General features: G+C 39.2%; 1 protein-coding gene and 1 pseudogene across 5 annotated transcripts in view; both read left to right on the plus strand.

Moving 5' to 3' along the window:
* LOC143731495 (butyrophilin subfamily 1 member A1-like) overlaps positions 1 to 26000 on the plus strand; it is a 329271-nt pseudogene that overhangs the window by 303239 nt on the left and 32 nt on the right. Inside the window, exons 10-14 of the transcript XR_013200772.1 lie at positions 3942 to 3986; positions 4237 to 4260; positions 4488 to 4532; positions 4712 to 4738; positions 24847 to 26000. The exon at positions 24847 to 26000 is cut by the window's right edge and continues 32 nt beyond it. The product of XR_013200772.1 is annotated as a butyrophilin subfamily 1 member A1-like (transcript). The remainder of the gene's footprint in view (positions 1 to 3941; positions 3987 to 4236; positions 4261 to 4487; positions 4533 to 4711; positions 4739 to 24846) is intronic.
* LOC143731498 (butyrophilin subfamily 1 member A1-like) overlaps positions 1 to 26000 on the plus strand; it is a 41484-nt gene that overhangs the window by 15452 nt on the left and 32 nt on the right. For 2 of the 4 annotated variants that reach the window (XR_013200774.1, XR_013200773.1), the window contains 5 exons: positions 3942 to 3986; positions 4237 to 4260; positions 4488 to 4532; positions 4712 to 4738; positions 24847 to 26000. The exon at positions 24847 to 26000 is cut by the window's right edge and continues 32 nt beyond it. Coding sequence is in view for 2 of the 4 variants with exons in the window: in XM_077222457.1 (XP_077078572.1) it covers positions 3623 to 3670; positions 24830 to 24852 (71 nt within the window). In the remaining 2 variants the exon portion in view is untranslated. Of the gene's footprint in view, positions 1 to 3622; positions 3671 to 3941; positions 3987 to 4236; positions 4261 to 4487; positions 4533 to 4711; positions 4739 to 24829 lie in introns of all 4 variants that reach the window. The other 2 variants (XM_077222457.1, XM_077222458.1) reach the window with 1 other exon arrangement.

Raw genomic sequence — 26000 nt, forward strand, 5'->3', positions numbered from 1 at the left:
GCGTAACGTTACGATTATAACGTTAGACTATAGATAAAATGACAGTTAGCTTCAGTAAAGTTAGCTTCAGTAAAGTTAGCTTCAGTAAAGTTAGCTTCAGTAAAGTTAGCTTCAGTAAAGTTAGCTTCAGTAAAGTTAGCTTCATTCATTGAGAGAAAAGGTATGACATCACATGCGCGTCTTTTGGGTTTGTAGTCTTTGTAATTACGTATTTTCACAGTCTTATACCTCAACAGTTTTACATCAAACTGCCACTTTCTTCACTTTAAAATGTATATTTTAAATTGACAAACATCAGGTCGATTCGACTACCAATCTCACAGTCGAATCTTCGCAGAGGTTATAAGGGTGCTCAATGTCTGATTTCACATAGAACTACTGGTTTTCTGTCAATACGTGAATATAGGAGCCTATTATGATAATGTTGTAAATACAATGTGCAAAGGAAGAAGCTTTAAATAAATATTTTTAACGTGCATGAATAAATCCAAACACCCCGTGACAGATTTAAGTTTCACTTTCGATCCGTGACCGATAGAGGAGCGTTTTGGCTGCAGGGATTTAAATCTTTAAAAATGTCTGGGAAAAGAAAATCTAAAGAGTGGATGCACATCATCAGAAAGGATATTTTCCCAAACTGGATTCAGCATCAGGAAAACCATGATCGCACTTCTGCAGGCCAGTTGGTTTTCCTCTGGACATTCTAAAACGCTTAACGTGAAAAAAGCTTTTAAAACGCTAGGGCACTTTTACATGGCTTAATTAATGTATAGTAGGCTACCTCATTAAGAAACCATACAATGTGCAGATAAGCAAATTAACCCAGAATATGAACACAACGTGTTCCTCCTATAGAAAGTCAGGTAAAGCATTTTCTTTATAATAACGGTTTTCAATGGGAGGAAAATTAGCGTTTAATTAAACGCGTTGCGTTCATATTCTGGGCTCATCTGCTTTTCTGTAGGCTATACAGTATGCTTGATTAATAAGGTGTGTATACAATTTGATCTTTTGATATAACTGTCTTAGGACATTAAGCCGTTAAAAGTTTAACGTTAAACGTTCATGTTAAGTGTTTTAGAATGTATTTTATCCGCGCACACAATTTGAAAAGACTCAAACGGACACAGAGACACAGACAGAGTGAAAGACTAGATTTTTACAAGTGATTTTAAAAAATTTCAGCCGGTTCTAATTTGATTTTTGGATGCTGTGAACATGTTTAGATAAACTGTCACTCGAGTTCAGCGTTTATTGTTGTTTCTGCAGTTAAAAAGACGAGGTTGACCATTCTGGCTATACTTTCGATATTTTAATAATATCTTTATTTTTTATTTTTATTTATTGATCACTCAGGGTAATCTAATTTAACTATTTGTGGCTTGTGTTTTGAATATATGTTCCCCTGCACTTTACACACATTTGTTCTGCATCTTGTGACTTGTTTCAGAGTTATTTCATTTTTTTTTTTTTAGAAAGGTATATTCTGTTCTAATTTAATTCTGTAAATTAATTGTTGATTATTTTTCGGTGCATAGATGTTGCGCTCTGTAGGTACTTAGAGCCTGCTCGCACAGGCAATTTAGCCGATTTAATTTGATTTGAATGTGAAATGCAAATCCTGTCTGCAGTGTGGCCTTTCTGCAGTTATTTATGTTATTTCTTAGTTGTATTGATCCGAAATGTTTTTCTACATTTTTTTCTATATCTTTTTGTGATGCTCTGTACATCGCGGCTTTAAAATGTTAAAGCCCCGCCCCCTCCCCAACCCCACACACGATTCGACTGTTAGTCGACTATAGGGAAGACTTTACGATTCTGATTCGACTATGAAAATCCTTAGTCGGGGACACCCCTAGTTTTATGTGAAAATCGCTCAATGAACTACATCTCTCGTCTCGCACTATGTACGTCACCAAGCTCATGTGTGTGCAGTCTGGCACAAAACACACAGGCATGACGGCGTAACGTTACGATTATAACGTTAGACTATAGAAAAAATGACAGACGTTAGCTTCAGTAAAGTTAGCTTCAGTAAAGTTAGCTTCAGTAAAGTTAGCTTCAGTAAAGTTAGCTTCAGTAAAGTTAGCTTCATTCGTTGAGAAAAAAAGGTATGACATCACATGCGCGTCTTTTCGGTTTGTAGTCTTTGTAATTACGTATTTTCACAGTCTTATACCTCAACAGTTTTACATCAAACTGCCACTTTCTTGACTTTAAAATGTATCTTTTAAATTGACAAACATCATATGTGTAATTCAGTGCACAATTCAAACGGGATCCAAATATTTGTTGTCTCTCGCCATTGACTACCATACAATATTTTTCTGAAATAATGTCCCATGGTCCACCGGAAGGGGGAGGGGCTTAGGCTCTCTATGGCAAGCCGTTTTAGTGTTGTACCCCTGAATAGAGAAGATTAAACACAAAACTCGCTGATGTTTCCCTTCACTGCGAACTTTATGTGGAATCTTGTAGCAATTGACAATAAACAGCTTTTCAAAACAGCATCTTTCCCCTTCTATCTGAAAACATAAACACATTTAACAGTTGGTCACATGTGCTGTTATTAATGTGCACTTCTAATCCACAACACTATTTAAAGTGTACAAAAAATACAATTGAGTATTTTTACGGCATTTTATAATGATCTGGACATCAACTCCTTAGATAGATGCATAAACTAGTACCAACATATTCTAAACATGTAATAAATACACTCTTTTAAGTAATTGTTTTATCTGAAAATGCATAGATCTCTAAAATTATTTTTCTCATTCACTTTTCACATTTACATTTCTCAATACCCGTGAATCAATCGGCACTAAATATACAGAATTAAACATTAAATACAAACATGCGTACCACATTCACATGAAATGTTCTCTATATGTGTCTCACGCTGTTATGTAGTGCTCACATCTGCACACTCTTAAACATTATACAACATTAAATTAACAAATGATTGGAATTAATACCTGAATAGAGGGATAAGATTAAACACAAAACTTGCTGATGTTTCTCCCCTACTAGTGTTCAACAAGACAAGGCTAATCGATCACACGTCGCATTGTGCCAAACTAATAGATCGCAGATGAACCCAAAATTACATACAAATTAATTATTTACATTTTATAAACCCTTTTACACACATTCAAAAAAGCGTGACTATAGTGCTGTAAATGATTCACAGATTTATCAAATACATATTTCAATCTGTCACATTAGATTAAATTGTACCCAGTGTTACTCGTCGCAATTGCATTTTTACTAGTAAGAGCTCTACAATTCAATTATTACTAGTAACAATTACATTAATTGAATTAAAGAGCTCTGCAATTGCATTCTTACTAGTAACAATTCAATTGTAGAGCTCCGTAATTAACAAGTCAATGGAGACTTATGACTAGTAAGAATTGAATTGTAGAGCTCTCTAATTGTAATTACTACTAGTAAAAATGCAATTACGACGAGTAACGCTCTGTACAATTTAAGCTAAAACGGCTTGCCATGGGTCTACCTTATCAATTTGAAACATTCAAACACTATTGTAGGAAATATATGTGTGTAAGCTATATATTTAATGCTGTTTTCTCTTGTCTTTGTTGTAAATTTTCTTCAGCACACGATCAACTACATGACGGTAAGAGCAGAATACAACATGGTGAATGTGTCTTATTTCAGTTAATAATTCATTGTTCATTTAAAGTCTGTTTACAGCCATAAAATATCTACTTAACAGACTGTGTGTATTTATTTAGTTGTTGGTGTATCTTGGGTCCTGTAAATGGTAATCAGTTGTTTATATAATGAATATTTAGTCACAGATGTACTTGTGTGATATTAACATCCTATAAACAACTAAATGATCATAACTTGTTTGTCAGAGTTATAAAAAATTATGTATGTTATTTTCACATATTTCCCTGAATTTTCTTTAGAACGTGATCAACTTTTACAAAGTCAGAAGATTATTATAACACAAGGTGAATTTGTTTATGCTTTATTAAAATATGAATTACTTTTGAATTATTTTGCAAAACAATTAATGAATACTGTGCATTCATATATATCTATACAATTCATTATATTTTATTATAAGATACATTTATTATAAGTTATAAAGTCTTCTTGGATTTTGTTGCTCTTCAAATGGTGATTAAAATGATTGATTTCATTATTGATCTAGAGATGAATTCTGTTATGAGCATATAATTTCATAATTTCTGTTTTTAGCTGGCCCACATTTAAAACACGCGGGTGAGTAATAATTTAAGGTCTGTTTTCAGACTGTGTGTATTCATTTAAAACATATGTTGTATCTTGGGTCCTGTAAATGGTAATCAGTTGTTAATATAATGAATATTTATTTAGTCTCAGATGTACTTGTGTGATGTTAACAGCCTATAAAATGATCATAATTTGTTTGTCAGAGTTATAAACAATTATATATGTTATTTTCACATATTTCTCTGAATTTTCTTTAGAATATGATCATCTTTTACAAAGTCCGAAGATTATTATAACACAAGGTAAATTTTTGTTATAAGCCTTTATTAAAATTTTAATTACTCTTGAATTATTTTGCCAAACAATGAATGAATGCATTCATATATATAATTAATTATATTTTATTATAATTATTACAATTATTGATCTAAAGATGAATTATGGTATGAACTCTTTATAACTTTATACTTTCTGTTTTTAGTTGTACAACATTTAAGAAAATACATGGGTGAGTAAAAACCATTGATTTTTAATGACATAATTATTTATTTTAATTATTTTAATTTGCCAAATTTATCGTCAAACATTTATTAATTAATTAAAATGTTTTTGAGAGTTTGGTATAATGTACTGCATAAATGCAATCAAGTGATCCAAATACTAAATGATCAAGGATCTTTTTCTACTATTTTTGCATAAGAATTTTGTATTGCACATAACTGGATCACAGTGTCATAGAGACAAGGGGGCGGGGTTTATTTCTCTCAGGCAACCAATCAGTCTCTCAGGATCATTGTGAAGCAATCAAGCCCTAGCAACCATTCAGAGCACCCTAGCAACAAGCTCCGTAGACTTCCATTAAAAGAGACCAAATGTGATATCTTGGGATAGAAGTGTCATAGAAACATGAGGGTGGGCAGCAAACAGCCAATCACAAATCACTTTCAACACTTCATAGCCCTGCCATAGCAACCACGGTCAAGCACCTTAGCAACCCAACCCCAAAGAGGGATATCTTCAAATCTGAATGTCATAAAGGGATTGCGTTTGATTTATATCATTCATTCTGACAAGCAGCCGTTGGAGTTTCATTATCACTGGCAACTGCCAAGCCACTACCTAGCAACCAAACAGAGTACCCTAGCAACCGTTTAGCACGGAGTTGAACTCTGCAGGACTGGACACCCCTAACTATAATTAAACACACTGTTAACAATTTATAATTTTACAGGAAATTCCTGGCAACTAATTGTAGTAAAATTACAGCAAGTAATGTACATGATTTTTACTGTTTACTGTTGCAATAAAGTACTGTATTTATACAGCACTGCTACTGTGATTATAGTATGGGATGAATATAGTATCAAAATGATTAACACATGCAAGCACAGTTATCAATGAACTTGATTAATGTTGCAGATATGTTTTACTATCCACAACCAAATGCCTTTCAACTTGCGTGTGCAAAATTCAAAATTGAATATTTGTACAAATTGCTACACATTCAGAGACATTTTTGTGAATACAAATGTTTTCTTTTGTATTAGTGTATCATAATTTGCACGTGCAACAAAGAAGATGTGCATGTGTGGATCAGGCGACGCGCGTGCATTCATTGACGTCTTTTCTGAGTCAATCTCATATGATTCATTTGGATTTTGAGACTTTCTTTTAGCTGTTTTTAAGCATTTCACAGCCCACACACAAACAACTACAAATGAATAGGCCTGGTGCTAATTATTAATTTGTGCACAACTACACATCTATTTGACAAATTCACAAATGTGCGTCACTACATTTAAACTAATACAATACAACTTGTGTTTGCAAAATCCAGAATCACGTGAATGTGCAGCATTTTGTACAAATAGAGACATAGTTGTTAATACAAAACCTCGATTTTGTACACTGAAAAAATATTTTTTTATTCATCCAATTCAAAATGTTTAGGGTAATGGTTCACATCTATATTTTATAAGTTGAACCAATGAAAAATAAATAACTTACCCTAACCAATATTTTCTGTGTCTATGAAAACTATTTTATAAAACTTGGTACAAAGTACATTTTTCATGTTGAAGAAAGTCAATTAATTTAAATTCTGTTTTTAATCAATCAAAACTTCTCATTTAAGAAATATGTATTAGAAATTGTGTTTTCTCCAATCCAATATATATATATAGATTTAATTAAACAATTATGTATCATTTTTAAAAATAAAAGTTAATACAAATTATTAATTTTAAACAAACAAAAAGATATGGATTTAATAAAACATGTTTCCTATCAAGGAACATTGCTTAATATTTGATCTGATCCAAAATCTAATAAATAAAAAAAGACAAATAATTTACATTGCATAAAGATTTATTAACTTATTTTCACACATCCACAATTTGTGTCATATTTTAACTTCAAGGGCTGGCAAACATTGACCTTAGAAAACAACAGCCTTATCAACCTTAAAGTGTAAATTGCAGGTTAAAACTTTCACGAAGATAATGCAATGTTTTTATTAAACATAAAGATAAAAACCGCCCACCATTGTTTTGTATGTTTTTTTATACCAAAATGCTGAATATAATATGAAAAGTTGGAACTTTTTACACTCCCTCTCCCTTCCACTAGGCCGGGCGTGACGTCATAAAAGGGACTCCAAGCCTAGAGTTAGCGATAGTCTAACGGCAAGTAGGCTAGCAGTTATATTGCAGACCTAACTCAGCAAGCAGAAATGGTGTTGATGAATGAAATAACCCAATTGTAAACATACCCGTGTGTGCTGGCTATGAGATTACCGTGATTCTGCCTGAAATGAGTGTAAACTATACGCAAAACAAACGGGTTCAGGCAGCGTCAAAACCAGGATGCAGCGTGAGGCACGTCAGATTAATAGATTATTTGATGATAATTTTTACTTTTCACACCATTTTAAAAATAAAACATTTTACCCGAGAGAGCTTTGAGAACTGGAGAATGGTGGACTTCGGCCTTGTCGATGACCAATGCAAGTTACGTCTTGCGAGTAATGCGGTACCAAGTCCTGAGGACTTTTCTATCCCTTCAGAGGTAGGCTACGTGTGTGTCTAAAATGTAACCCTGGTCATTTTACTTGCCTTTTGTTAAATAAGCGGTCGTTATGAACATTTTAGATATTTCGATAATATATCAATTGTATGCTTAATGCGGGAGACTTGTGAATGTGTAGTGCTGACGTGCGGGCCGGGCGACACCGTGTGGTGCCTGTGTGTGTGTGTGTGTGTGTGTGTATGTGTGTGTGTGTGTGTGTGTGTGTGTGTGTGTGTGTGTGTGTGTGTGTGTGTGTGTGTGTGTGTGTGTGTACGTGCTTGCGTGCAGGCAGGCGAGCCTGCGAAATGATTCGGGGTCAGAGAGAGAAGCGGTAGGATGTGTGTTTGGACGAACGACTGAAAACTCTGAAATTATTGTTCATTATTGATCGTACATTGTACAGAGGTCAAAATTATTGTACAAATACGATAATAATCGTACATCTGGCAACACTGCTGGCTGATGACAGTTCCCCCTCTCCCCTGCCGTGCCACACCCACTCCCTCCCTTCTTCTCACAGCCATCCACGCCCATTTAAGTTGCATTTTTCAAAAAGATTGTGAGCTAGACTTGAGCTGAAAGAGGGGGGTTTCATGACCCATTAAGTTGTCTGTGCAGTTATTGCAGTTTATAACACAGCAGGTAGACGCCATCTTGAACACTGCGTTCTTCCCTCCATGCAATCATCTCTGGAGCTTTATGTTTGTGCCGCGATTCCCAAAATGCTTTGCGTTCACCACTGGTAATACGTCATGATGACGACACATTAGCAATCTCTATACCAACCTACTCAGCACTGAGCTGACGCAGAGCACACACACAACTCCCTCGTGTGACGTAAAATGACGCGATGCTGAAAAAAAGCGGTTTTTACGAGCAGTCAAAGAAACGCTCACTTTATCTACTAAATTGGTGCCCTTATGTTGTTTTAAAACATTTTAAATCCTGCATTAACTTTTCATATGGTATTTTCATACAAGGTTATGTATTAATTTAGATTTTTTTTTTTTTACCTGCAAGATCCCCTTTAAAAGTAATTAATTTTGTCCAAAAACTCCTAGAGAATTCAGAGCCTCTCCAGAGAGCTATACAGGCATCTAGTGGTGACACCATTAAATTACATGTTTTATTTTCTCTCAACAGATGCCATCTGATTCAAAAAATTGAATTTAATTGGATTTAAAAGGCCTAGTCTCTACATTAATCTGTAATACTGCATTATGTTTTAAATTTGAATGTACTTTGTATTATTTTTAATAAAATAGCTATTGTAAACTAAAGTTGGCTGCCAAAAATATCAATATTGGGAGTTGTAATTACAGGTATGGTTTAAAGACACTTCAAGAAAATATTTATCAATTAGTTTGTTAAAATATTAAAATAGTTCAACATAAACCTATACTTTGATGTTTAACATTACAATTCAGTCTTTACAGTGGACCTTACATTTAAGATAAATACTTTCAATAGACCCATGTTCTCAACCGCTAGAATCTGAGTTTTCATAGTCAGCTCTGGATGTTTATCAGTTTTCATAGTCAGCTCTGGATGTTAATCAGTTTTCATAGTCAGCTCTGGATGTTTATCAGTTTTCATAGTCAGCTCTGGATGTTAATCAGTTTTCATAGTCACATCTGGATGTTTATCAGTTTTCATAGTCAGCTCTGGATGTTAATCAGTTTTCATAGTCAGCTCTGGATGTTTATCAGTTTTCATAGTCAGCTCTGGATGTTAATCAGTTTTCATAGTCACATCTGGATGTTTATCAGTTTTCATAGTCACCTCTGGATGTTTATCAGTTTTCATAGTCACATCTGGATGTTTATCAGTTTTCATAGTCAGCTCTGGATGTTTATCAGTTTTCATAGTCAGCTCTGGATGTTTATCAGTTTTCATAGTCAGCTCTGGATGTTTATCAGTTTTCATAGTCAGCTCTGGATGTTAATCAGTTTTCATAGTCAGCTCTGGATGTTAATCAGTTTTCATAGTCAGCTCTGGATGTTTATCAGTTTTCATAGTCAGCTCTGGATGTTTATCAGTTTTCATAGTCAGCTCTGGATGTTTATCAGTTTTCATAGTCAGCTCTGGATGTTTATCAGTTTACATAGTCACCTCTGGATGTTTATCAGTTTTCATAGTCACCTCTGGATGTTTATCAGTTCCCTTTCGAGAGGTCTCTCCTATTGCGTAAGTAGCTTACGCTATGGGAAAACTCCTTTTCTCGAGAATATTGAAGTCTTTATGTAAAACGCATTGCAGCTGCACAGCTGACAGCAATGAACGAAGGCAGCTCGGTCATTGGCTGTGCTGCGGCAACTTGCTCGAACCAATGACGGGGCGACTCTGAATGCGCGACCAATGAGCGCGCTTCGCGCCCGCGCGCGTCAGAGCCCGCCAAGATGGGCGTGGCCAAGAGCTATATATTGGGCGCCCCGTCATGAGAGTTCTTTAGATTTAATCTCCTTCAGCGAACACCTTCCTCGCTGGATCCTCCGGATTATTGAAGCTTCGCCGTCGAAAAGCATACCAGCGGGATTTGCTACGAGGACGTCGGCACCTTCAGCCGCCTTCTAACGCGATCCTACTGAGCCATCCGGCGTACTGCTCACGCAAGTATTTACATCTGTTCGCTCTGCGACACTTGTAAAAGAGCAATTTTTCCAAGGCGTTGTTTCAAATGCCTTCCTGCGCGTCGTGCAGAGACCTTCTCCCGGACGGGGATCGTCACATCATCTGCGCTCGCTGCCTGGGCCGGGACCACGCAGAAGCTGCTTTGACCAAGGGCGGATGCCCCGAATGTGACGACCTGGGTCTCTCCGCACTGCGGGCTCGCCTCGCCGCTTTCGCCGTGAGCGAGCCCATCGCCGCCATCCCTCTGTTCGAGCCGCGCACTAAGAAAAAGCGCCGCTCACAGAGGCTTCCTGAACCTGAGCTCAGTGACGTCACGCCGAGCCAGTCTCCGCGTGCTTCACCGCCGCTCTTGCCTTCCCCACCGCCGGTTCAGTTCACCCAGCCGGACCCACATCCCTCTAGCAGAGCGGTGGGCCTTGTGACTTTCGCGCGTCCGAGGACGACGGGGGAATGGATGACAGCTTGTCAATCGACGCTGCATCGGACGACTGGCCGGGCTCCACTCTCGACCCCGCCCCGTCGACGCTAGCTAGCGCGAGCGGGGGCTCCACCATGGATGGCGAGATTATCCGCGTTCTCTCTAAGGCCGTGGAAGACCTCGGGCTCGATTGGTCTTCTCCCGAAGAACCAACCCGGAGCCGACTGGATGAGTGGTTTCTGCAGGGGCGCCAGCAGGCCCCTCGGCAAAGGCCTTCTCCCTTCTTCCCGGAAGTTCACGACGAACTCACCAAGTCGTGGAAAGCCCCCCACTCTGCGCGCCTAAAGCCTTCTTTTTCTTCCTCGCTCTCCTCTGTGGACGGCGTGAAGGAAAGAGGCTACGAGGGAACACCGCCCCTCGAGGAGGCCGTGGCCAATCATCTCTGCCCGCCCTCCACCACCGGATGGAAAGCCAAAGCTTCCCACCCCTCGAAGCCCTGCCGCACTACTTCAGCTCTCGCCGGTCGCGCCTACGCCGCCGCCGGCCAAGCTGCATCAGCGCTTCACTCTATGGCGGTACTTCAAGTGTTCCAAGCCAAGCTTCTCCGCTCTATGGACAAGTCTGGCCCCGAACCCGAAGCCTTTAAGGACCTACGCAGCGCGACTGACATAGCCCTGCGAGCCACGAAGGCCACCGCCCAGTCTATCGGCCGTGCCATGGCTAATTTGACTGTTCTCGAGCGCCATCTGTGGTTGACTCTGACTGAGATGAAGGACGCGGATAAGGCGCCATTTCTCGACGCGCCTATCTCCACCAGCGGGCTGTTTGGACCGGCGGTTAAGGGTTTCGCCGAACGCTTCACTGAGGCCCAGAATGCTTCACAAGCTATGCGGCATTTCCTGCCCAAGCGCTCCAGCTCATCGCAGAGCAGACAGAGGCCGCCGCAGCCGCAGCGGGCTAGAACAGCCCCCACCGCCTCTCAGCCCGCGCCTCAGGCTGACGCTCGACGCCGCTCGCGCTCTCACAACCGCAAGCCGCCTTCTGAGCGACGGGGTCCTCGGCCCAAGATTGGGCTGAACCCCGAGCCTCGAAAGCCGTCCTAGCCACAAGAATGAAAAGAGAGAGTGCGTGTCTCGCAAAAGCCGGACCACTCTCTCTGCAAAAGCTCAAGCATTACCCAGTCCCCTTACAGGCGGCTGGATATGTTCATACAGCAGTCAATGGGCCAGTCACAGAGCTCGCTCACCTGCAAACAAACGCCGTTTTTACGGCGACGCACAGAAAACACAAAAAGAGTCTTTTTCTGCCTGTGTCACTAAGGGTTCACATGTCCACAAAGTGTGCATTCCCAGATACTGTCAAAACAGTGCCAAATTCATTCCCAGCTCAAGCTGCGCACCCCATGAATGTAGATCACGTGCCTACGGTCATGTACGCACCACTACACACAAGCACTGTTCACACAGTTATAAATTCATCCCCAGTAAAAGCGGGAAACATTATAAAAGTGACCCGTGTGCCTACCACTGTTTATGCACCCCCACTTATAAACACTGTCCTTACAGTGTCAAACACAACCCCAGCCCAGGCTGCGAGTTTTACAGACACAGCGCGCGCTGCTGTAATCACACACGCGCCCATTCACTCAGCTGCTCAGCGCGCGCCCGCGCCTCTGAGAGCTATGAGCTCAGGCGATTCGCTGGCCGGGTCCCTGCGTCACAGCGGCCCGCCCCTAGCCTGTATTCAGCCCATATCTGTACATGCAGCGGCATGGGAAAATATTCCAGATATGCCGAAATGGGTATTGAATATAGTAAAGCACGGATACTCGCTCCAGTTCGCTCGCAGACCACCACGTTTTACGACTGTGGTCGAGACGAAAGTGAGAAAAGAGTGCTCACATGTTCTACGCACCGAGGTGCGCAAACTAATAGAAAAGGGCGCTGTGGAAACTGTTCCCCCCTCTCTGAGCGAGGCAGGTTTTTACAGCCGCTATTTTCTCGTCCCGAAAAAGGATGGCGGTCTCCGCCCCATCCTAGATCTCAGACACCTGAACAAAGCACTAATGATTCGCTCGTTCAGAATGTTAACAACCAAGCATATCCTCGCGCAAGTACGCCCAGGAGATTGGTTTCTCTCAGTGGATCTGAAAGATGCTTACTTTCACATTCCAATAGCGCCTCATCACAGGCCGTTTCTGAGATTCGCTTTCGAGGGACAGTCGTACCAGTACACAGTACTTCCGTTCGGCCTGTCCCTGGCTCCCCGTACATTCACGAAATGTATGGATGCAGCACTTTCCCCCCTGAGGCGAAGGGGAGTGCGAATACTGAATTATCTCGACGATTGGCTGATTCTAGCACAATCAGAGAGTCAGTTAATAACACACAGATCTTGGATTACCAGCCATTTAGAATGCCTGGGTCTAAGAATCAATTTTGCAAAAAGCATACTATCTCCCAGCCAGAGGATTTCTTTCCTGGGAATAGTTCTAGACTCGATGCAAATGACAGCGTGTCTCTCATCAGAGCGCGCGCTCACCATCCGGCGCCTTGCAACATCATTCAGGGAGGGCGCGCTCGCCCCCGTCAAGCGGTTTCAGAGGATGCTCGGTCTCATGGCCTCAGCATCGGCCGTACTCCAGCTAGGATTGTTGCATATGCGCCCTCTCCAACGCTGGCTCAAGAGCCGCGTCCCTACTCACGCGTGGCGTTCGGGCCACCCTTTAATCAGAGCGAACCACGGCTGTATAAAAGCCCTGACGCACTGGAAAGCCGCCGACTGGTACCAGTCAGGCGTGAGTCTGGGTGTGAACACAAGGAGAAAGATGATAACGACAGATGCCTCCAAAATAGGTTGGGGGGGCCCTTTACGAGGGCAGGCCTGTCTCCGGCTTTTGGTCAAACCCGGAGAAGCGCCTACACATAAACTGTCTGGAAATGAAAGCGGTCGCTTTGGCTCTCAGAGCCCTGCTCCCACAGCTGAGAAACGAACACGTCTTGGTCCGAACGGACAACATGACGGTAGTATCGTACATAAATCGCCAGGGTGGACTCAGGTCGAGCTCCATGCATTCAATGGCCAGGAGACTCATTTTATGGTCCCAGCACAACTTGCGCTCGCTGAGAGCAGCGCATGTGCCAGGTGCCCTGAACCAGGGGGCGGACATGCTATCCAGAGACAAAATTCTCCCAGGAGAATGGGCTCTCAACCCGCTGACGATTCAGTGGTTATGGAAAACCTTTGGCAAAGCGGAGATCGACCTCTTCGCCTCCAAGGAGAACGCGCACTGCCCTCTTTTCTTCACGAAAAGCATGGATGCGCTCGCCCAGAGCTGGCCGAGCCGTCCCTTATATGCCTTTCCCCCGATCGCGATGCTACCGCAGGTCATCAGTCGGGTCAGAGAGGAGAAAAACGCAGTGCTGCTGATAGCCCCACTCTGGAAGAACCAAACATGGTTTCCAGATCTGATGCAAATGCAATCTGCACCACGGCCGATTCCACTGAGGCCAGACCTCCTCAGTCAGGCCAACGGGATGATATTTCATCCCCGCCCCGATCTGTGGGCCCTTCATGCATGACCCCTCAACGGGTTCCCAGGAACCTCACGAGCGGAGCACTAAAAACCATCGCTGAGGCGCGGGCGCCCTCCACGAGACGCTTATATGCCCAGAAATGGAAAGTGTTCAGTGACTGGTGTAATGCCAAGGGCCTGAACCCTGAAACATGCGAGATTACGAACGTACTCGCTTTTCTACAAGGGCTTCTGGAGGCGGGCCGCGCCCCCTCCATGCTCAAAGTATATGTGGCGGCCATCACAGCATCACACGACCCTGTAATGGAACGTCCATTGGGAAGAAACGACCTAATTATTCGTTTCCTAAGGGGCGCTAGGAGGATGAACCCTTCACGCCCCCCCTCAGTGCCGATCTGGGACCTAGCTACTGTCCTAGACGCTCTTAAAGGGCCTCCGTTCGAACCACTCCAAACCGTGCACCTTAAACAGCTCTCGCTCAAGACTGCGCTCTTGCTGGCACTCGCCTCGGTCAAGAGAGTGGGCGACCTGCACGCGCTTTCAACAAGCGCTGCCTGCCTAGAATTCGGACCTAACGACTGCAGGGTCGTCCTTAGACCGAAACATGGGTATATTCCTAAAGTGCTCACCACTCCCTTCAGAGCACAGGTTATCTCCCTAACTGCGCTATCGTCCCCAGCAGACGAACACGACGCTAATCTACTCTGCCCCGTTAGGGCTCTCAGAGTGTATTTGGAGCGTTCTGCCCTATTCAGACAGAAAGAACAACTGTTTGTATGCTTTGGCGGCCGTACGAAAGGTTCCGCCGTTTCAAAGCAGAGAATCTCTCACTGGATAGTTGAGGCTATAGCGCTGGCTTATGAAGCTAAGGGACTTCAATGCCCCTGGGGAGTCAAAGCACACTCCACCAGGAGTGTGGCTTCTTCCTGGGCATGGTCGAGCGGGATACCGATCGAGGATATTTGTGCGGCGGCAGGCTGGGCCTCACCGTCCACATTTATCAGGTTCTACAACCTACAGGTCCCGACAACTGCATTCCAATGTACTATCAGCATGATGCTAGTTGAACTACGAGTTCGTATCTAGATTATGTATGTGCTTGTGTCACACTGAGCGCCTTCTAGCCGCTCTGTATTCTTCCCACATATAAAGCTCGCCTCTGCCGGCTAGTTGGATGATAACTTTGCTTTTTTAGCTCAGGCACCTGCCTCTGGCTATCATAAGGCGAAGTTCAGCACGCACGGCGTTTTGCATGGTGGTCCCATAGCGTAAGCTACTTACGCAATAGGAGAGACCTCTCGAAAGGGAACGACTCGGTTACTAACGTAACCTCGGTTCCCTGAGAGGAGGGAACGAGTATTGCGTAAGCTGCCGTGCTTGTGCTTGGTTAGTTCGCTTCAGTCGTTTTAACCTAAAGAACTCTCATGACGGGGCGCCCAATATATAGCTCTTGGCCACGCCCATCTTGGCGGGCTCTGACGCGCGCGGGCGCGAAGCGCGCTCATTGGTCGCGCATTCAGAGTCGCCCCGTCATTGGTTCGAGCAAGTTGCCGCAGCACAGCCAATGACCGAGCTGCCTTCGTTCATTGCTGTAAGCTGTGCAGCTGCAATGCGTTTTACATAAAGACTTCAATATTCTCGAGAAAAGGAGTTTTCCCATAGCGTAAGCTACTTACGCAATACTCGTTCCCTCCTCTCAGGGAACCGAGGTTACGTTAGTAACCGAGTCGTTTTCATAGTCAGCTCTGGATGTTAATCAGTTTTCATAGTCACCTCTGGATGTTTATCAGTTTTCATAGTCAGCTCTGGATGTTTATCAGTTTTCATAGTCAGCTCTGGATGTTTATCAGTTTTCATAGTCAGCTCTGGATGTTTATCAGTTTTCATAGTCAGCTCTGGATGTTTATCAGTTTTCATAGTCACCTCTGGATGTTTATCATTTTTCATAGTCACATCTGGATGTTAATCAGTTTTCATAGTCACCTCTGGATGTTTATCAGTTTTCATAGTCAGCTCTGGATGTTTATCAGTTTTCATAGTCAGCTCTGGATGTTTATCAGTTTTCATAGTCAGCTCTGGATGTTTATCAGTTTTCATAGTCAGCTCTGGATGTTTATCAGTTTTCATAGTCAGCTCTGGATGTTTATCAGTTTTCATAGTCAGCTCTGGATGTTTATCAGTTTTCATAGTCAGCTCTGGATGTTTATCAGTTTTCATAGTCACATCTGGATGTTTATCAGTTTTCATAGTCACCTCTGGATGTTTATCAGTTTTCATAGTCAGCTCTGGATGTTTATCAGTTTTCATAGTCAGCTCTGGATGTTTATCAGTTTTCATAGTCAGCTCTGGATGTTTATCAGTTTTCATAGTCACCTCTGGATGTTTATCAGTTTTCATAGTCAGCTCTGGATGTTTATCAGTTTTCATAGTCACATCTGGATGTTTATCAGTTTTCATAGTCACCTCTGGATGTTTATCAGTTTTCATAGTCAGCTCTGGATGTTTATCAGTTTTCATAGTCAGCTCTGGATGTTTATCAGTTTTCATAGTCAGCTCTGGATGTTTATCAGTTTTCATAGTCACCTCTGGATGTTTATCAGTTTTCATAGTCACCTCTGGAATATTTATCAGTTTTCATAGTCACCTCTGGATGTTTATCAGTTTTCATAGTCAGCTCTGGATGTTTATCAGTTTTCATAGTCAGCTCTGGATGTTTATCAGTTTTCATAGTCAGCTCTGGATCTTTATCAGTTTTCATAGTCAGCTCTGGATGTTTATCAGTTTTCATAGTCACCTCTGGATGTTTATCAGTTTTCATAGTCACCTCTGGATGTTTATCAGTTTTCATAGTCACATCTGGATGTTAATCAGTTTTCATAGTCACATCTGGATGTTAATCAGTTTTCATAGGCGCCAAGCTGATTGTGGTGTAAGGTCTTGAATGAAATAAAGCACATCAATTTTGTTTGCATTTACAGAGATATCTACTTGATCAAAGATATCCTCCTGATATTCAGATATATCTGACCTCTATAGAGTAGGAATAAACATTTTCATATTTATCTGAGACCACAATTGTTACATATATAAAATCTATTTGTCTGATATAAATGGTCAGTGTATTTTTATAGGCCACTATTTTTAATTCATACCTATTTGATTTTTATATTTAGGCATATACAAAAGCAGATTGCAGTTTTCGCTGCATTTGAATGTATGTTAAAGCGAATTTCCATGAAATATGAGACATTGTCTGTTCCTGAAACTTTTTAATTGGAGATGGAGAATTATGTGGAATATCTCGTTCTTTTCCGAATGAGCCGTCGAAAGCCATTTTATTTAACTTTATTAATACACCGCACATAACTTTCTAAATCAGCCATTGCAATAATCAAATGTGCACTAGTTAGGATACAATCGAAGCATAAGACGTTAAACTGAGGTAAGAAAAACACAAACGTGTTACAATGTGTCTTCACACGTAAACAACGCGTTGGGAAGACGATCAGTTCCTCGCACTTCCGGCCGGTCGCCGTAGGAACGCGTTAACAACACGTAAGCACATGTAGGAACGTGTTACATATGATTTTATGAAAATGATCAATAATTTCGTTTTGGCTCATTGTTTATATGTGGCAGACATGAAAATCAACGAACCTTAATTACAAAGTAAATTATATTCAGCTGATTATGTCTAAATGTAATATTAGAACTCTTATAGCCTACATGTTTTTAATAAACCTTTCCACTTTAACATTTATGTTTATTTATGAAAGATTATGATAATTTAGTAATTTTATTAAGATTGAGTCAGTGTTGAGATCTCTAAGTTCTTGAAATAAAAGATAATGCTTGATTAGAATCACTTTTTATTAGTTTGTTATTTGTTTGATATTATGTATAATTGTTTTATGCATGTTTTAATCTATATTACAGTTTTCCTGAATTGCTAAAACACATTTCTTGGAACCATCACCAACGTTCACAAAACCTTAAACACAAAACCACATCTTCAAACAACTTTCAGAGAACATGATCTGACTGTTCAAAATCAAAAACCACACACAGCTCAATATTATAAACACTACAGATCATTCATTAGACACGACATAAAAAATGGAGAACACAGAATCCAAAGTATGCAGTTACAGAAAAAGTATTGTAACAAAGTAAATAAATTTAGCAGTTTTATGTAAAAAAAAAGAGGCTAGTAACTGCAGCTAAGGTGAATAAATTGTACACTGTATGCACTGCAGTATTGTCTGAATATTCAGCACTTGCATAGTGTAAAAATACTGTAGTCCAACTGCAAAAGCCAAAAACGTCACAGTAAAAACCTCTAATTGAAAAGCATGTTACACTCAGAATCAAAATCAAAGCATCACTCATGTTGGGAGAGGACTTTGTCTACATCACAGGCATTGACCTTTCTTTACAGTTTTCACAATTGCTAAGACACATTTCTTAAAACCTTCGTCCATTTTCTCACAACATTAAACTCAAATCCAAATTTTCAAACTAAACTCTCAAAACCATCGACTCTTCTCAAAAAGTCAAACAATTGCTGTACTCAAAATCAAATAGGCTAATGCTTTCAGATCATACACACGAGTCAATAATAATAATAAATAAAAACTACCGCTAGATGCCTGTATAGCTCTCTGGAGAGGCTTGTGAATTCTCAAGCAGTTTTTGGACAAAATTACTTTTAAGCTGTGGATTTGAATGTATGTTTTTTTTTATTAATTGTCAAATAATACTTTTTGTCAAGGGTTATATATATATATATATTATATATAATACTATATATATTAAAAAACGTAACATTAAAATTCAATAAAACATTTACAGAAATGAACAGCAAACCTCTTATTTCTGTCTGACTCAAATATGCTGTGTGGTAATAGCCAGTATACTGTGTGTGTGTATATATATATATAAATCTAATATATATATGTTTATGAAAACCTTCTGGATCTGTTTTTTAAAAGATTAGCCTATTGCAAAAAGTATAAAATAACATAATATGCTACATTTATTAATTTGGAATGTTTTTTATGAACTGTGAGAACATTGTACATTGGCAATACAATTAACAATAAAAACTAGTTAAAATGATTATTGGTCAAATTAAGTCTATTGAAAGTCTGTATATAGGCTATAGCCTACAGTATTTCTGCTCTTTGAAAGTAAAACACATAACCTTACATGCACAGGATTCAGGAATAATGTTTTAGTGTAGTTTTAGAAGTAAAATATTTATATGTATTGCCTTTCATGTCCATTTATAGTCTTTACACATCAGCTTGGATACTTGCATGGCTAAAAAAAAACTGCTAATTTCAAGACGTCACGTGGGTCACCCGCTCGGTCAGACGAATGGAACATTCCGAGCGCCATAGACACACACACACACACACACACACACACAGCCCCTCCCCTCCGTACACGCCGCGTCTCCGTGAAAACGAGTGTTCGTTGAAAGCAAGTTCGCGAAAGGTTGGTATCTCGTGAACACCTTTACACAATCACACATTAAAAAGTGGTATAACAAATATTTTAAATTCTGAATACAATTTTGTCAGTGTGTAAATGTCGACCCGAGAAGCGATTGCGAAAGTTTGAGGTAAAATGCAGTTGGTTGTCGATGTCAAAGCACGATATAAGCTGTGATTGAAATATTAGCTAAAGCTAAATAATGTTATGTCATTTTTTTACTCTTACACTGAATGTTTGCTGCTTCAATCCAGATCAGTATTGTGTAGGGTAAATGTAGTATGGGTGTGAAAAGTGTACAGCTGTGGGATTTGTATAGGGTGTGTATTTTGTATAGAAGATGTGTAACGTAGATATTTGGTACGTCGTGTGGATTTTGTAGAGGTAAAGAGATTGAGCTCCTAGCAATGTCTTGTGTGGGTCATAAATGTGTTGATTCATGCCGTTCATGTGTGTCTTCTTTAGTCTGTTGGCTATTCAGGTTTTCCTGGCACACGTCACTTACACATTTTGCACTTATTGCGAGTCTTGTGTAGACTGTTACATATTTGTGCTCATATGTACATTTATGTAGCTACTGGTGTTATTGTTGAATACATATTTCTAAAATTGTGTGATGTTTTTGTTGAGTTATTATTACACAATACTTTTTTCAGACCTTTTTGAATCTTGACAAATAACCCAAATTACAAAAAAAGACTAAAACTAACATTAAAACTAATAAAAACTAAACTAAAACTAAGCATTTTCAAAAAAATAAAAAATAAACTAAACTAGCAAACCCACTTTAAAAACTAATTAAAAACTAAACTGAATTTGAAAACAAAAAGTCAAAACGAAATAAAAATAAAAACGAATGTAAAATGCAAAACTATAATAAGCTTGGTTCTGTCACGAGCCGCTTGCGCTGTTTGTGCGAGTAAATCTGCGATCAAAATGCAGGCTGATATCCAGCAGTGTTTTTAATATTGATCATATTATACGAGCAAGAATGCAATGTTTCCCGAATATCCACACGATTTCAAATGTCACATTGATTTTATACAACAGTAAAAAAAGGGTAACATTAAGTGATGCAATACATTTAAAACAGCATTGTCAGACTTATTGCTCTATTTTGCAACGAAATCTGTGGCTTTGAACGAATCGTGAGATTCAATGAATGAATGACTCAAAGACTCACTCATAAAGATAGCGAGTTACCAACACCTACTGGCCATTTTAATGTTTTTAACTTTGCATATTTAATGAACATTGTTGTATTTAAAGCATTATTTCTTTTTGTAAAGGAAAAATGAAATGGAAAATTGATTAAAGGGGGCAAATATTGTCACTTAATGGAAAAGGTGTGAGTGCCGTCTAAGTGGAAGAGAGGGGGTTCAGGGGTACGGCACTCTAAAACACTGGAGAACCGCAGGACTTGGGAAAAGGGATAATTATGTAGAAATGCACAAGTGCTGCTGCTAAAGAGTGCAATGTCAATCATTTTTCATAAGCTTAGTTGAATTGGCCTAGAGAGAATAATTATGACATTTTCTGTCTAAAGACTACATATAAAATCACTACCAAAAGTAAAGTAACTGTCAACTAAAACTATAAAAAACTGAATGACTCAAATGTGATTAAGACCAATAAGCATTTTCGTCTCAAGACTAAATCAAAAATGGCTGCCAAAATGAACACTGGCCTACACACACGTGCGCGCTACAACGCTGTTGTAAATATGACTGATAATTAAGTAAAATGTTTAATTTAATTCAAGTAGCCTACTTGTACATAATTATTTTCTAGGGTTTCAAACAAAGAGTATAGAAGAACAAGTGAAACTCAATAGTTTGTTCCACTGCAACACCAGCGCCAGCAGCAGCGCTACGCTCCGCCATTGTGGGGTGAAAGCGACTCGGCGGTCCACTAGTGCTGATGTGTCGTTCGCGAACGAGCCGCTCTAAAAGACGATTCTTTGAAAAGAGCCGGACTTCCCATCACTAGCTGTTTGCTATGGCAATATCAGCTGCTTTGTAATTTTTTTTTTTTAAAGTAACGTTACATTAAAGATCAAATCCAAACTGAATGATGACAACACAGAATAACGTAACACTAGACTAGTGATCATCAAATCCCTTTTAACAGTTTATTTCACAGACTTAGACAAGTTTTCTACTTTTTTCCCACAAAACCTTTAGTATTAGCATTACAAACACTGAATTAATACCAACATATAAAAGTAAAGGACATGCTATATCAGATAATTGGGAATGTCGGACAATATTTATATATAACATCAATAGAATAGTTTTACAGTCAACTTCTTTTTTTCTTTTGTTTTTGCAGTAACTACTATCTTATATTAATGACCGTTAAAGCAAGACTATTTAAACAAGAAAACACAGCCACTGTCCATCATGTTCTATAAGATCATCATGTTTGTAGCATGATCCAGGATTACCCATACAGAAATGTAATATATGTCAATATAAGTAAATTACATATATAGCCTAATGTCCGTGCCCATGTATGTCTGCAGCCTATATGAGAATATATGCAAAATTCATATAAAACACATAGACATATATAAAACAATATAGAAAAAATGTCAGTTTTCATGTAAGTGCCATATTTTCCCGTATATGCACATAAATGTTAAATATATGTAGCCTATAAACGCATATATGTATATATGTACTTATTTCAATGCATCAGTATCACATGCATTTATGTTTACATACATTTATTAAATATGTGGGAAACAAATATATATATGATATATATATATATATATATATATATATATATATATATATATATATATATATATATATATATATATATATATATATATGATATATGGTATCATATATACAGTAGATTAACTCAAATATTTTCTTCACATGTTTGGACACATAAATGTTCATATATGTTGCCGGCATAGGCTATATTGTGTTCTCAGATAAGTCAAATATATGTATAGATATATGTCATGCTATTTAAAATATAACATATATGACCATATATTACATTTTTGTATGGGTAAAAAAGTACAACATATATTTCAGGCCTAGTGGAGTTGGTAACTAATAATAGTAGTAAATGTGTAAAGTTGCATAAAATGTAAATACTCAATAAAGCAACTGTTATCTGCTGTTGTCCAGTGACTCCAGTTGGAATCTTCACCCCAAAATGGCGGCCGCGCTCTCGAAGCGCCACCTAGTGGCTGTTTCCATAAAAGCATCAGAGTTTCGCCTCTTGTTCTTCTATACTCTTTGTTTCTAATGTATACAGATTTGACATTTTCCCCTCATACTTCTGTTGGAATGGGTACAAAGTTGGCATTGAATTTCATTTGAAATGGTATTAAAAAGGTCTTAAAAAGCCTTGAATTTAAGTGGGAGGATCCTGAGGGTTCCCTGTTAATGCACACATACACATATATAACATGTATAATAAGCTGTGTCCAGGCTGACTGACATTCATACTGAATTTCGAGCTGGTGTTAATGTTATTGGATTGAAATTTTATTCATTTTATAATCTGTTACACCACTGAGCTGATGTTAAACTTTACAATCAAAACATTTAATTCCCATTCTTTATGTAATAATGCCATTCTGATGCAGTGTTTTTCACATCATGTCTCTGTTCATGGCATTTAACACTCATTTATATGTTTTGAAATATTGTCTTGCATTGTTAATATTGATTTTGATTAGAAGTGACTAATTATGTCTGAATAAAACCCAGCAAGCAGGGAATACACAGCATAGATGTGTGTATATATAGGGCTATACAGCCATCTAGTGGTTACACGAGGGAATTGCAGGTGATAAATGGTGTATTATTTAGAGATGCTCTTAAAATACATGTTCAAGGGGAAAAATATTATTATAACTCATTTTAGTGAAATAATAATTTTGAACTCCCCCCCTGATCAGTAGACGGGTGAAATTCTGCATGCAGAAGTGCAGATACTAGGCCTACATTCAGCATCAAGATTACAGACTGATACGGCCTGATGATGAGCAGAATACATGCACTGAATACACAGACATTTTCTTTCTCAACACACCAGCTCGAAATTCAGTTGTGGCTCATATAGTCAGCCTAATGGTGCACAGACTATTTAGCAATCATGATTTATTCATTTAGTTATTCATTCATTTATTTATTTAACATGTATGTGTGCATTAAAAGTATCATTTCGGATATTTCTGGAACTTTTTTGCCCCATGCACAGAAGAAGTCATTTAGACATTTGCAACAGTTTATCACGCAAAAACCGTTCCAAAAGTGTAAGCGAGGAAAAATGAAGGTCTGAAGAATACAGATCCTGTTTATTTTGCGTTAGCATGAAGCTGCAGCTTCAAAATACATGAACTACACTCACGAATAACAGTTAAATCCTGCAAATGTTTGTTTTCTTACACCTGAGGGGCGATTTACACCTTTACAAATCTTCTCTTGCGCATGCACATTTATTTTACGCTTGCAATCTTATGTGCTCTTTCACAAATCTTACCCTGCGCATGCGATTCTTTATGTCATCATTTTACCTTCATACACTACCTAGCAACCAAACAGAGTACCCTAGCAACCGTTTAGCACAGGGGTGTCCAGTCCTGCAGAGTTCAACTCCAGCTATAATTAAACACACTGAACCAGATAATCAACCCGACATCTTATGAGAACATTTTACATTATTTAGTGTTATATATGTGCGTTTTAGCAGCTCGTTTAACAAATGCCATCTCTGCATAATATGCTGTGAGTTTGGGTTACTTGCTTTGATACATCTACATTTTAATAGCAATTAGTAATTAATCCGCAATTAAATCTGTTTTGAAGATAATCTCGGAACTAAAAAAAAAAAAGCTTTTAACATATTAATTAAAAGCATTTGTATAATTAAGATCTTCAATATATTGTGCTGATTTGGCTATTTCTCCACATGCTTTTTTTGTCAAGTTTTGTTTGTTTGTTTTGTTTTGTCTCCTGAAATCCCTGCGATTTGAATGAAAATGTATTCAATACCATTAAACCTGTCAGAATGAACCCTAGCAACCACCTAGCAAAGCCCTAAAACCCAACAAGAATACCCTAGCAACCACCTAGCAAAGCCCTAAAAACCAACAAGAATACCCTAGCAACCACATAGCAACCACCCAGAACACACTAGCAACCACCCATAATACCCTAGCAACCACACAGCAACAGCATGAGTACCCTAGCAACCACATAGAAAAGACCCAGAACACCCTAGCAACTTCAAACCTTTTAAACTACTTCAAACTTTCTGCTCTGGTTTTCTCAAGACAACTTCAACGTTTGCTTACAAACTTTTTAATCTCATTTACAATTAATGCAGTATTTTTTATTTTATTATCTTGTTCTAAAGTTGCCATGATTCATATAAAAATAAATAATTGTCTTTATTGTGTTATATGCTCATCTGTAAAGCAGACTTTTCAATATTTCAGCAGTGAAAGTGACTCTGGATGCAGATTCAGCTCATCGACGTCTCATCGTGTCTCATGATGGGAAACAAGTGAGAGTTGGAGACATGGACGCAGTGGATGACGGAAAACACAGGTTTAAATATTATCTTGGTGTTCTCGGGAAGGACGGATTCTCCTCAGGGAGTTTTTACTTTGAGGTTCAGGTGAAGGATCAAACTGAGTGGGATGTAGGAGTGGCCGGAGAATCTGCTGACAGGAGCATCAGCGGCGGGATCGGTCTGAGTCCTGATGTCGGATACTGGACTGTGAGACGGAGATGGAGACATTATTCGGCTCTTGATTCTCCACCTGTCACTCTTTCTCTGAGAGTGGATCTTCAGAGGATCGGGGTGTTTGTGGATTATGAGAAGCGTCTCGTCTGCTTTTATGATGTGGAGTCCATGTCTCATATCTACACTTACACTGATCAGCCTTTTAACCAGAAACTCTTTCCATTTGTTTGTTTGGGGTATCGGGAGAATAAAAACTCCACACCACTGATTATCTGTGATGATTACTAATGACGTCAGTGAATTAATTTACATGATCTAATGAAACAGAAGGAAATACAACACAATCAGTGTAACAGCCACAAATACGAACTATTATTCACAAATGTGGACACAGAAGTGTGTGTGAGGCGTTCATCTGATCCCTGTTCCCCATCAGGTCCTCCTCATCTCCACTAGATAGTGAATGAAAGTCATCATGAAGTGCTGATCGCACAGTGAACTGTTTCTCCCTCAATAGTGTGTGTTGATGAATGTCCAGATTGAGTAAAGCTGGAATCAAAGAACAAGCTCAAATATAAGACATGTTCGTGTGTGTATAGCTTTGCTCACGGTATCATTCCCACAATGCCGTTTGTGTTATTCAGATTTCATGACTTATATGTGGATAGCGTAAAGAATTAGTGTCCAAACTTCTGATCATAACTTATTAGATTTTACACACAGATGAATAGACGAGTTTAAGTTTATTCATGTGTTCATATATTCTTAAGTGCTCATTTGTATTCTTCATTTTCATTCTTTTATTATTAGGATGGATATCGTTCACCCAAAAATAATATTTTCATGTCTTTCCATCCCTGTTTTTATTGTTCTATTAAACACAATATTGAGATGTTATCAGTC

Source organism: Siphateles boraxobius, unplaced genomic scaffold (assembly GCF_051911475.1).
Source record: "Siphateles boraxobius isolate OS27281-9 unplaced genomic scaffold, OSU_SipBor_1 87, whole genome shotgun sequence".
Classification (NCBI taxonomy): domain Eukaryota; kingdom Metazoa; phylum Chordata; class Actinopteri; order Cypriniformes; family Leuciscidae; genus Siphateles; species Siphateles boraxobius.